Source organism: Sceloporus occidentalis, unplaced genomic scaffold, assembly GCF_023333645.1.
Source record: "Sceloporus occidentalis isolate IW3139 unplaced genomic scaffold, rSceOcc1.0.p SCAF_22, whole genome shotgun sequence".
NCBI lineage: Eukaryota > Metazoa > Chordata > Lepidosauria > Squamata > Phrynosomatidae > Sceloporus > Sceloporus occidentalis.
Genome location: NW_028317002.1, coordinates 376,394 through 389,915, shown reverse-complemented (window position 1 = coordinate 389,915; position 13,522 = coordinate 376,394). Strand labels below are relative to the sequence as shown.

Genomic DNA, 13,522 nt, shown 5'->3' with positions numbered 1-13,522 from the left:
ACAAGATCAACCACACCAGTAATAACAACACTATTTATTTTTAGGACTTTATTTCACACCAATAAAAAAAAAACCCACACAAAATAAATAGAACCCCTTGCCCCCACACCATAAATAACTTCAAACATCACATTCATATTTATCAATTTCCTTGGTTCGATTCTGTTATTTGCATTCTCTATAGTATATATTCTTCTTAAGAAAACAAGTGTATATCATGTTACAGTGTCACCGAATATTAAAACAGTTGTCTCCAAGATTTAAAGTGAAGTAAAAAATGGACATCAGCTTTACTCAAAATGAAGGTAATTTGAAGCCCAACAGCACCAGAAAATATATATAAATACTCTGCTCGAACGTGAATGTGCTACAGCGGCTGATGAAGACCGATCTCATTCTTAGGCTTAAGTCAGCTTGAATAACGAGAAAAAAAAGGACAGTTGTAAAAAATGATATTAATCCTATCCTTGCCTGTGTTTTGCCGATTGCTTCTGTATTAAACATACATTGCCTCTTGGCTCTTCTTTTTACTAGATGGCAGGTTGCTGTAACATCATGTAGGACAGGAATGGAGAAAACTCCCAGAATCCTGGGCCATGGTTAGAAAGATTTTATAAGCCTGCCCTGTCTGGGTTATTTAAGGATTGATATTAGGATGACTGATGGCTGTATGTATAGACACATGTAGAAAACATATATTGCAGGGATTCTTTATAAACAGTGCTGCTCGGAATCATTTTTTTGCCCCCCCCCCCCCTCCCATGGTTAAATGGTCACCCTATGATATAAAACCACTCAAAAAATATTCCCATGTACAATAGTTTATCCATTACCTTTGTTTAATATTACATTCCCAATGGCTCAGGAAGATAATGTATGCAGTAATTGAGTTATTTTGATAAATAGGAGGCAGGAGCCCCTGTAAACGAAAAAGGGAAAGGTGAAATAGGTCATTTCTGATCTCTGAATTTACTACATTTCTAAAGAGCATAGCTTGGTATATAATACGTTTACAATTACCCGATCATTCCATACTTTACATCATGCTATTCTTTTAATATTATTTCTATGTGTAAATGGAATAAAAATAAATACAGAATTATACAGAATTATATAAGACCATTGTGTACATGTTTAATATATTCTTTCGCCCATGCATGAATTACACATACATACATATATATATATATATATATATATATATATATATATATATAAAATAATGGTTCCTTGTTTAAATACTGACCCATGTAGCAGAATAATGAATTTAGTTTTTGAGCAGACTACGGTAAGGCAGAAGGATCTGTATTTATCACCTTGTGTCATACGCACTTTTGTTTTTACACATAGGCCTCGTGTGCAGATGTATAAAAAACATACTTTGATAAACAGTAAATACACAGAAGTGTAGAAAACATAGCTATTCTTTGAGAGGTTAGTGGAAAAACTGTATATTTCAGTATTAGCATTTCACAGAAATAAAAAATATATAGGTGAGAAATTCATATGATTGCTCTGGCAAAGTGCTTACTAGTTGCAAAGCTTATAGAGTTCCACTTCAATTAAAAATGAAGATAATTCAAATAGTTTCTGATATACTATTGAATACGAGTTCCCTGCATTCATCTGGTCAGAGAACCAAATCCACAGGAAGCATCTGAGAGCATGAATGGGATGGCGTTTGAGTACTATGCTCTTCATCTAATGCAGTCTGGATTACCTCCTTATAGTCATCATCTGGAACATGTGAAAGGCTACCAAAGTCAGAGCTCGCAGAGCAGTCCGTGGTTCCTGGGCGGCTTTCAGACGCTCCTTCGCTGTAGCTTGTGTTACTCTCCGCTGCTTCGAGTTGTTCAACAGTCTGTAAATACTGCTGCAAGAGACTGTTGTCCTGTTCACTGCTGAAGCTGTCTTTGTCGCTCTGACTTTGTATCTCTGGAGCTGTGTTTGGTTCTGTACAGGAGTCAGATGCTCGGTCACTGCAGTGTCTCACAGTGTCCATAGATGGCTCTGAAGACCCACTCTCTTCAGTTGAGTTCTTCTCAGAACAAGCCAGCCCCTTACTTACAATAGAATGGAAACCAGAATCTGGGATTTCTGGCAACAATTTTCTTTGAAGGTTTTCAGAATCAAGAATACACAAAGCCTCTTCCTCTAATTCATCAGATGAAGAGTTGGGTATGTTGGTCAGGGATTTGCTTGGTGTAAGGACGCCATTTTTATTTGTTGTGCCTAACTGAATATTCACTGTATTTTGCCACTGCTGAATGGACTGCACCTGAAAAGTTAACAGAATGTTATTTGGGACACGGTGAAGAACAACATAATGATTGCCCATAGGGCTTGTTATCTAGATAACTGTTGTTCATACAGGACGAGTCAGCCTTCATGGGTTACTGCGTGCATGAATGATACATAGACTATAGGATCTACTGTATGACATAATTCAAAAACTTGTGCCACCCCAACTTAGTCTTCTGACCGGTACTTGGCACTCCACAACAAAACGTTACACAACTCTTACTAAACAGTGAGGCTTATTTCACAGAAAACAAAGATAACTCCGAGTATAGGGGCACTACAGACTATTCACTTACCTTACACCCAACCTCCCTATCTAACTGGTCTGATATTATTATTATAGTGTTTTCCCCAACTCCTACGACATCACGTGTATAATTAGTCTCTGCTTAAAAAAAGGGTCAGCCTATGGCTCAGCTTCTGCAAATCTTTCCCGAGATGTCAATAAGTGGGAACAATTTCAGACAAACGGTAAAGGGCATAAGTGTTGATGCTATATCTAACATCAACCCCTTGGGGAGTGAGCAATATATTTTATAAACTGTATATGTTAGAATCCAACATTAGAGACATCTTAAGGATCACGTAAGGTGTTCAAATGTTGCACATCTTTTTTCCACTCCTCTGTTGATTAGCACCAAGTCTTCTTTCCTTCCAAACGGCTAGATTACTACACATCAATTTATATTTCGAACAGAAGGCAACGCCTAAACTTTGGTATTTTGGTTTTTTTTACACATCGGAAGGTGTGCTTTGGCTTACCTGCTCCCAAAGGTACCGCATGGCTTCTTCCTGTACAAGCCTTTGGATTCGCTCTGCTTCTTTCTCTTTCTTCAGCCTATAACATAGAGGTTATTGAATGCAAAACCCCCACATTACTTAATCTGTAATAAAGATTAAAGAATAAAACATCCACTTCTATTCAAGCAGAAAAGATTATCTAAACAATATTTTCAGGTTTTTTGTTGTTTTTTTTTTGTTGACTAACGGGAAACATTAGGAGTATGAAAACAGGTCCACAGAATCAGATTGAGTGCTTGGTTGCCCGAGAGGTAAGTTTGAGTCCAGCTCTACACGCTTCTGTGTATGCTCTGACTGCATTGCTAAAGGATCCACACAAAGCAGGTTCTAAGGAGAAGAACTAGTGCAAAGTGTATGGAGATGAATGGCTAGAGATGTTGGAGAAGGTCTTATGGGATGGTATAGGATCAAACAGATCAGCAGAGTAGCCAATCAGCCATGGATCTTCGATTTTTACATTTAGTTGCCAAGAATTTGACGTTGGTCAGGATCGTGCCTGCATCTGTTTGTCTGACTTCTTAAGTCTACATGGCCAGTATTAATACAGAAGGATCCTGATGTAGGGTGACTGTATATAGAAGACAGTGGGCAGATACTACGTGCAAACGGCATTTCTGCAGATGGAAGGTGTGCAACCAAGAATGTTAACGTCTGTTTAGCTGTACCTACTACTTTAAAGCATCCGGTTACCTTTATAGTCATCGAATACATATGTGTCAAAGTGGATCATTCTTTATTAGTCTCTAACTAAAAGTAGCAGACACCATTATTAAGACGCCAAAAATAGAACACAACGTACATTTTTTGGTTTACCAATGATCTATAAATAGTATACAAGAATGAAAATTGCATGCATAACCTGGAGACATTTTTGCATCTATATTTACCTAGGCCTAAAAATAGCCTTTTCAGTATTTCGCAATCAAGAAATAACAAACTGGGCTTGGGTGTGAATCCAGCCGCAATACCCACTGCAAACCAAGTTCTATGCAGACCTGGAACCTACAGTGCTGTGCTAGTTAATCAGGACACGGTAAAACATTTACATCTTTAGATAACTTTTAGTGAGCAGTGTGTTCTCTGGTTTTCAAATCATCTAGATCAGCAACCTTTTTGGCACCAGGGACCAGTTTTGCGGAAGACAATTTTTCCACGGACCAGGGGTGGGGTGTTTTGGGTTTGATTCAAGTGCATTACATTTATTATGCATTTTACTTCTATTATTATTATTAATATATTTATTATTATTTATAATACTCCACTTTCTTTCTCTCACTCATTATTTATTTCAATATTCTTACTACCACCTTCTCACTATCTACCCCTCTCCCCCTTTGAAGTTCACTTACCGTCCAGGAGTCCTACGGTGGGAGCGAGAGGCCTCTGTCTCCCTGCTCTGCCGGCACCGTGACCGAGCTAGAGGCCTCGCAGAAGAGACTGAGGGGTGCAGAGCGGTTGCTGAAAACTACATATGCGAGTGCTCAGCGCCCCTCTCTCGCCTCTGCGTCGAAGAAAAAAAATAGAAAGGACGACGTTTGAAGCCACTGAATCCGGGTCACGTGGTCACCCTATCGTGCGGCCCAGTTGCTTATAGGCCACGTACCGGTACCGGTCCGTGGCCCGGTGGTTGGGGACCCCTGATCTAGATGATCCGACATTGAGTTCTTCAATATTTAATTCCACATCTTAGAAGCAATTTTAGAACTGCCAAACAGTTCATTTTCCCAAATATGTTCCCTGCTAGCCTCCCAAAGTATTTAATGTAGGGAAAGTACAATTATTTTTATATGATTTCCCACCCATGGTCAATGAACGAAATACATTCATACACACACGGCACAGAGAGTTATAAAATTACTGTATAACATGTAATAGAAGGATAACTACCTAGACAAGGTTTGTTTTGCATTATTATGTATATTTAGGGTTTTGGGGGGTTTTTTTTTACCCTAAAATGATGATAAGTCTAAAACATTAAACCAACAATCACATCTGTCAGTTGTAGACACAAACGCAATGACATTAACAATATTATTGTATGGATGGAGTTCGCTGGAAGCAGGGAATTTCTTGTGTAAATTAGGTCAATCTGCTTGTTGCGCAAGATTGTTACACTTTTTATATTCCGGTGCTACTTTAATGAGTGACTAATATGATAAGTCGCTATAGAGCCTGATTAAATCATCGTGCAGTAAATCAGGCTGTACAACTTTATATCCCTGTAATAATAATTGCACCGGGACATCTGGGATTTTTTTTTTTTTCGTCTTACATACTTTTTGTGACGTCTTATTTTATAATTCTTGACTAATGATCATTGATTTCTCAAACCAATATATATAATTGTTTCTATTCATGCGATGAAACATCCGTTCGTTCATCTGCAAACAAGGCCTGTCACACTGTGACTTCCCCTATTAGGATAGATATGATAAAACTTTCTCAATATTTAATTGATGTCACCACCAGGATACAAGCCTGTCTTCCCTTTCTCTTCTTAGCCACACCATGCCTCTACAAGGATTAGGTGATTTAGGCAACGGGTTTCAATGAATGCATCTTCTGTATGTAGATTTCACAGTCTGTCTATTGTGGTGGTCTTGTTACACTCCGACTACAGCTATGTGGTCAGAGGGTCTTCTACATGGTGATTAATTTGCCTCGCTCTTTTCCTCTCGTTTAAGCAACATCTTTTAAGCAATGTGTAACCTGATTATTTCTTAATCCTAGTTGACTTGTATTGACAAGTACTTCATTATTACATTAGTCACGAAGTAAGAGTCAGGTCTTAGCACCCTGACAGGCGCCTTCATTTTGATAGGTCTTTTGAGTCATGCTTAAAGTTGACATTCGTATCTGAGGGAAGAGAGGGTTATCTATGTGTTGTCTATATAGTCTGAAAATGAACCGGATTTAAAATCTTTACTAACCTTAGGTATTCCTAGATCATGTGAAAAAATGTACAAAAAACATTATTCATAGCAGATATACAGTTTGTCTCATAGTTATTGCTTTTTGCATATTGCATCTATTTTAATAAATATTTAAATACTTTATATAGGACATGGTTATTCAGAGGGAAACCTACCTATTGATCTCCCTGGTTAAGAAGATAATGTGCTCCTGCATTCTGCGCAGTCTGATCTCGTAGTGTACATCTCGAACTTTAGGATTATTTTTCCTGGCATAGAAGCCTCTCCAGCTGGACTGCAGCTTTGTGGCTGCTTTGTTCATACGGTTTAGACTTTCTTCATCCATTTCCGACAGAGACAATACTGTAGGTACTGTAGTATTACAAGGGTAATTATTTGTCCGTTGAGGATTCACAGCAATAGTACTGGAGGATGGGTCATCATTTCTGCCCTTGTTTGGCATTACTGAATTTACACAACAAAATGTGTCTTCTTCCACTTTCTTTTCAACTTGTTCAAGCTGCGTCATCTCTTGTGCCACCATTGTCAGGTTTTCAGTACTTTCTTTGTAAAATTCAATCACGCTTTCATTGGTAGCCAGCGTCCTCTGTTCTACACAGGGAGATACAGGGGAGAGACCAGGCGCAACGGGCATGAAAGTCGACTCTGAAGAAAGAAGACTACAGTTCAGTTTGTCCTCATCCGTTTGTATATCTTCCAAATAGAAGCTGTTGTATTGTGATGTTCCAGAATGGCCGGTACTAGAGGACACTTTTCTTGTGGCATAGGAGTAATCACAAGCACTGGTTTTTCCAAGCCAAGCATCTACATGGATTATAGGTTCTAAAAAAATATAAATAAAAAGAAAACGATACCTTATATATGCACCCAATTAGCAAAATCAGTTCCCTATGCACGTTATTCAAAATCTTAACTGAAAGCTTTGAATGATTGTTATTCATAAATTTCTGATGTGGTTATAATCAGCTAGACTTGTTACACATAGGGTTGAATACTGAAGATGTAAAAACTGCAAATGGATATGAGGAAGATCCATGTGATGCTTGGATCCTTTTAAGCAATCAGCATTTTATGATGTCAAATATGCATCAAAGCTGCCTGTTATGTGCAAGTGGATTGGAAGTCGAAGAGGATGACAAATATAAAGCTGTGCTATTCCCTGATGCCTCTACAGAGAAACACATATATATATATTATAGTGAATACATTCTGCACCATTGTCATGAGATCTTTGGAGTGTGCGACTTGGACTCTGTTGTTCCGTAGATGATGGTGACCTTCTATTTGGTGTAGATGAGAAGTGGCCTTCCCCGCGGATCTGGTGCAATAGCTGCTTCTGATGTAACCTGATAATGAAAAGCAAACATTTAAGAACCTGCCACATATGTATGTAAGAGATTTAATATCTCATTTTTGTCTGGAAGGTGAATGATGGATTACTAAAAAGTAACAGAACATTTGTATACCTCACTGTATACAGCAGCTATAGTCTCAGTAGACCATCGAATGCCTTCACCAATCACAATGTGGCAAAGCCACAGAGATTTAGTTTGGAGACATTGATATTACAGCAAAAGGTACCAGAGGATAACAGACAGTTAGGGAGTAACTAATACCGTATTTGCTCGATTATAAGACGACCCTGATTATAAGACGACCCCCCAAAATCTGAATATTAACTTAGGAAAAAAAGAAAAAGCCTGAATATAAGACGACCCTAAAGGAAAAAAAGTTTTACCAGTAAATGTTAATTCATGTAAACTATTTTTTTTAAATAAAAGCTATGATTGAGAAAAATATTTTTTTTTGTTTTTATTTCCTTGTATTTTCCAACCTGTCCCCCAGTTACGCACATCTGCCCCAAGGCTTGCCACACCAATATGGCACTGTGGCCCATGATATGCCTTTTAACCCTCTATATGCCACTGTGCCCCATGGTATGCCTTTTGACCTCCTATGTGCCACTCTGCCTCCAGAAATGCCTTATACCCCTATTTCCCATTCTGGCATTTAGGGGGTTAAAAGGCATATTATGGGGCAGAGTGGCATATAGGGAGGTATAAGGCATTTCAGGAGGCAGAGTGCTCTATTAAATGCCCCCTTAATGCCACTATGCCTCCTGAAATGCCTTATACCTCCCTATATGCCACTCTGCCCCATAATATGCATTTTAACCCCCTAAGTGCCAGAGTGGCATATAGGGGTATAAGGCATTCCAGAAATGCCCTATGCCCCCATTTAACACACACACACACACACACTTACCGGGCTTCCAATTTCCTGCTGTATTGCCGGGGCAGCGGGTTGACGTCTCCTTCCACTGCAGCCGGAAGGAGGTGGAGTTGGCAGCGGGGGTTTGTCTGCGTCCGTCGCGGATACCTTCCCCGGCTGTCAGAGATCAGAGTTCCCCTGATCTCTGACAGTCGGGGAAGGTATCCGCGACGGACGCAGACAACCCCTGCTGCTAGCCACACCTCCTTCCGGCTGCAGCGGACGTTGTCTACGCGAATCGCTTAGACGTCAACCCGCTGCCCCGGCAATACAGCAGGAAGCACCGGTAAGTGTGTGTGTGGGGGGTGTGGGGGGTGTGGGGTGTGTGTGGGGTGGGAGACAGGAGGATCCAGGTCCCCTGCAGCGGTGCGGGGGATCTGGATCTTGGTCTCATAATCAGACCTCTATTTGAGGTCTGATTAGAAGACGACCCCGATTAGAAGACGAGGGGTATTTTTCAGAGCATTTGCTCTGAAAAAAACCTCGTCTTATAATCGAGCAAATACGGTACTATAGGCAGAGTTTGAACATTTTTACTGGTATATTTAGATGTGAGCACAAAAATCACCACATTCATCTAATTAGTTAAAAAAAATCTTCCTTCTTGCTGATCATCTTTCTTCTCCACACCAGAGCTGCTTCTTCAGATTTGTTGATGGGGAGACAGTGGTAAATCTGTGATACTAATGTGGTGTGGATTTACACCAAGATCTAAAACTTATCAAACTTATAATGCCTAGTACACAAATTCAATCATGCATCAGTCTATAAGTTCTTCATTAACATTGCACCAACATCACAAATAATTCCTTTGGGAAAACAAAAAATTTGCAGACGCCATTGGTGGCCTACATATAGTGTTTTCATTCCTATTTTTAAAAAAAATATTTAGTATATTTAATATGATGTAACTGCCCATCTCCTCTAATTACACTACTACTGGGACACTGGTGACATCTTCTGGAGGTTGCATAGTGTGGCATGTTAAACACCAGTAGTAGCTCCAGTTACATATTGTATAGAATGAATATATCCTTGCTGAGTTTGTATGCTATGTACCAACTTAAATAACCGCTACAAGAAAAGCAAAGAGCAATAATAAGTAGTCCTTTTACATGATAACACACGGTGTTAACACAAAGGCTCAGACAGTGACTGAAAAGCTTGTAAGGAGGCAAGTACTTAGTGAGACTTCCAAATGAACTCATACGTACCTCTGTTTACTTAATATTTTCTCCAGCTTTGCATCCTCTTCAGTTTGAAGGCCGAGCGCTGAAGTAAGAGGACAAACAGATGCCAAGTACTGCACAAGTGGCACATGCTGACCAGGCCTGTAGGACCTTCCCTTGCCTTGGCTGTAAAGCCATTCTGCCTTCAAGCTGCAAATAGTAATGTGGACAAGATGCTAAGACTGTAGAAAATGTATACTACATGGTATCATTAGGGATGAAAAGAAATAGAAAACAAGAATACACAAGAATACATAGAGTTCCTGCAATTGGATGTAATATCTCCGTAGATAAATCTACATTGTAAGCACTCCCACAGATATCTATTTTTAACATCAGTGTAAATGATTTAAACACAAGTCTTCCTGAAACAATAAAAGACAAAACTTTCACAAATCTATACACACTCATTTAGTTAAAATGTGTTCTTACTTTTCTTTTTGGGACACAACATAACCATCCAAAACCTTAAGGTTCAAGCACCAGCTGACAATATAAGGTCTGTAGTCAAAACCAGGAAGAGATGGGGTGGCCATCACACAAGGATTATTCATGATTGATAATTGTTCCAGATCAGCAAGACCTGCAAGCAATGATACCTGCCAAAAAAAGTACATTTCGGTTAATGATGAACACGGCAAAATCTCAGTATCCCAACACACAGATCGTACAAACAAAACATTAACATCTTCCTGCAGGAGACTCTCATTGGGGTTGGATCTTATAATACATATTGAATTCAAAGTGCTGAAACCACATCTCTTGTGCAAACTCATAGTGAATAGACCTTGCTTCCCTAAACACAGATCCCAGCTCCTATCTGCAGATTATCTTTTTTTTCAAAACTTAATTCCTGTAACAGAATAATGCACCACGAATGAAAGTGAATTCAATTTAACTAGAAACACAAGGTGGACAGCAACCTCAGAACCTCTTTCTTCAATACCTATGCATTATATTGGGCTTGCTCACACCTGCTTCCTGGATTAACTCACTGAGGTGGTTCCTCCATTATGCATACTCATATCAAGGAGTATAAAGTACCTTTTAGGTGAATAGACCCCAAACGTTTTGCTCAACAAGTTCACTTACTTCATTTAAATCTCTGATTTCATTCTCTGCCAAGGAAAGTATGGTGAGATTCTGGGGAAGGTTTGCAGATGTGGCGCGTAAAGACGTTATGTTGTTTCCATGGAGAAGCAAAGTCTACAAAAGAAGGATTTATTAACAGCTATAGGTGTAAAGTCATCTGCTGGTTATGTAGAAGTCATCTTGTCTTTTACTTGAGAAAGAAAATCTACTAATATGGCATTAATGGGTATTGTCATAAATAAAATGTTGGCGGAGCGCAAGGTGTCTAAAGTGGAACAGTGTCCAATAACATTTTTGCGTTCTCCATCAAATCATAAAAACTTCCTATGGATTAGACATTGTAATATTGTTCAGTAGTTGAAAAAGATTTTACCATTCTGGCGTTTGTGCTATGTCCTGTCTACCTATTGTACAGCACTACGGAATTTGATGGCGCTATATAATAAAACAATAAATAATAATAATAATGACAAAGACACAAATCAGTCCCTTCAAAGAGAAAATCACTATCAGCAATGAACATGAAATGCAAATTCTTTTATTGATATAGCGCCAACAATTTATGCAGAGCTTCTTACAATACATATATGCAAGGAGTATGTTAAGACTAGAATTAAACATTCTTACATGAAACAATGTAGTTCTTTTATCTGGCTAACTCTACTTACTTTCAGAGATGTCAGTTTGGAGAGGTCACCAACTTGGGATATATTGTTGTCTGACAAATCCAGGTGTTGGAGAGAAGTGCAGCTATTTATTTGATCAACAACCTAGGAAACAAATTAAGTGTTTCTTGTCAATGAAACATACGTTTAATATGAAATAAATAAGTGTAATAGTCCAAGAAGGAAAAAACTACCTGTGATTCAACAATAACATATCTGTAGCAAATGACTATAATCTAATAACTCCAGCATACACTAACAGGTACATTCTCCAAACATAAAGCTGGTGGTCAGATTGTGTGAAAGAACCGTATCAGGTGTGGAGATGATAACTAACAAATGATAACTAAGTTTGCCTTCTTTGGCAACCACTGCATAATGCATAAGAACAAAGGATGTACAATAAGGGTGATCATCTACAGATGACCAAAGTGAAGAGAAGGATGAACTATGGGGGAATATGTGATCACAGGTAATCTATTAATCAAATTCCACCCTAAATGTGGCTTGACAATATATGCTAGCGAGGGTGCTTGGGAGAGGAACTACACAGTGTACCAAATAGTATGGCAATCGCTAATCCAATAAATGCCTTAATGACATTTACCTTTAAATTGTTTCCTGCGAGATTAAGCCATTCCAGATGCACTAAATCTTTCAATCCTTCCACATAGCCAATGCTGTTATGTGGCAGGTTTAGGACCCGGATATGGACCAATTTTGACACCCCCATCATCCGTACAAGCCGATTGTTGGCAACAGATAGCTGGCAAGGAAACACAATATAAATCAGTTTCAAAATCAGAATGATCAAGAAATGAGAGGGAGAGGGAGAAGAGAAAAAAGAGAAAAGAGGAAAGAAGAGAGAAGAAAAAAAAGAAGAAGAGAAACACACAAATGTTTTGGGGGGTTTTATTACTCACCTGTGTAAGATTTTTACATTTCTCAAGATGTTCCAGTTTGATAATCTGGTTCTTGTCCAATATTAACGTACGAGTGTCAGACCCAAAGGGTAGTGTAGGGGTCAGTTTCTGGAGACCTTGTCCTGACAGATCGGCTATGCTCCCTGAATGAATGAATGAGCAGACCATTAGAAACCAGTAAATCACTTATAAAAGCTTGAGCGGGTACAATACACAGCAAACATCTTTACAAAAAACATACTGGGAAATAATATGCATTTAAAGTCCTCACTGGAAGTGCTTTCCACATATCAATGCATCAACTAAACATACAACCTCAACAGAAAAACAACGATTATTTAACAGTTTAAAATTCAAGGGATTTGAGTTATTGAAAAATATAAAATAACCATCATCAATAACAATGTTCTCCATTAAGTGCGGACAATCCATATACCGAACGGTTCCTTATTTCGGTAATGGCAGAAATATACTATAATGAACAAAATACATACTCCCTATCATAAATAATACAAATGTAACCATCAATACTACATTATGAGTGATATTCACAAATACATGTGGCGCCAATGGCATACTTTCAAGTTTTAGGTATAGCGCAACAATATAACTCATTCTTCTAAAAAAAAAAAAAAAAAGAAACCACTGTTTTTTAAATTATTATTCTTCAAAGTCTAATTACTACCCACCATGATTAATAATGACGGGATAAACACACACACACAAATATTAAAGGCGTAGTGACAATGAAACAGTGCTGCGCTACATAATAATAGTTTAGTCTTGGTTACTTTCTCATTGACTGTGCGTATGCGTAAAAAAGGCAAATCCAAACCATCGTCTTTGAGATACAAAATTATGCCTTTTACTGCACAAAAAAACAATAACTGACCGACGAGTGCCACGGCACATGCGGCAACACCAAACAGCGTAATATAATACTTACCGTGGCTTTCACAGGCCAAAAGCGAAACTCCCATGGCACCTGAAAAGTCGATTTTCGCTTACTATAAAAACAAGGGACAGGGTGTCGCGAGGGACGGGGTGCAAGGGAGGCTACTGCTATTCTAGAATATACGGTAACGGAGGGAATATACGGAATTAAGCAGTATTTAAGGAACTTGGATAAACCCGACGTGTCACCGCTACAGGCTGCACTACTGTATATATACACGGCGGCACTTATTGTATCTCCCCTTTTATTATAAGGTAAACTGCTTGATCGTGGTTAACAAATAAAAACAGACACAATTATAATAATAATAATAATAATATTATAACAGACACAGGTATAATCAGCTATGAGT

At 38.6% G+C, this 13,522-nt stretch overlaps 1 protein-coding gene across 1 annotated transcript; it reads right to left on the bottom strand.

The window, feature by feature from the left end:
• Nucleotides 1–1,630: 1,630 nt before the first annotated feature.
• On the bottom strand, nt 1,631–13,195 carry LOC149300871 (centrosomal protein of 97 kDa-like). The gene is made up of 11 exons (XM_089484456.1): nt 13,162–13,195; nt 12,216–12,358; nt 11,900–12,058; nt 11,296–11,397; nt 10,628–10,741; nt 9,968–10,134; nt 9,521–9,685; nt 7,251–7,381; nt 6,191–6,857; nt 3,064–3,139; nt 1,631–2,278 (listed from the first exon to the last, which is right to left on the bottom strand). The coding sequence occupies exons 1-11, from the start codon at nt 13,193–13,195 to the stop codon at nt 1,631–1,633; spliced, it is 2,406 nt and encodes an 801-aa protein (XP_089340582.1).
• Nucleotides 13,196–13,522: the final 327 nt, after the last annotated feature.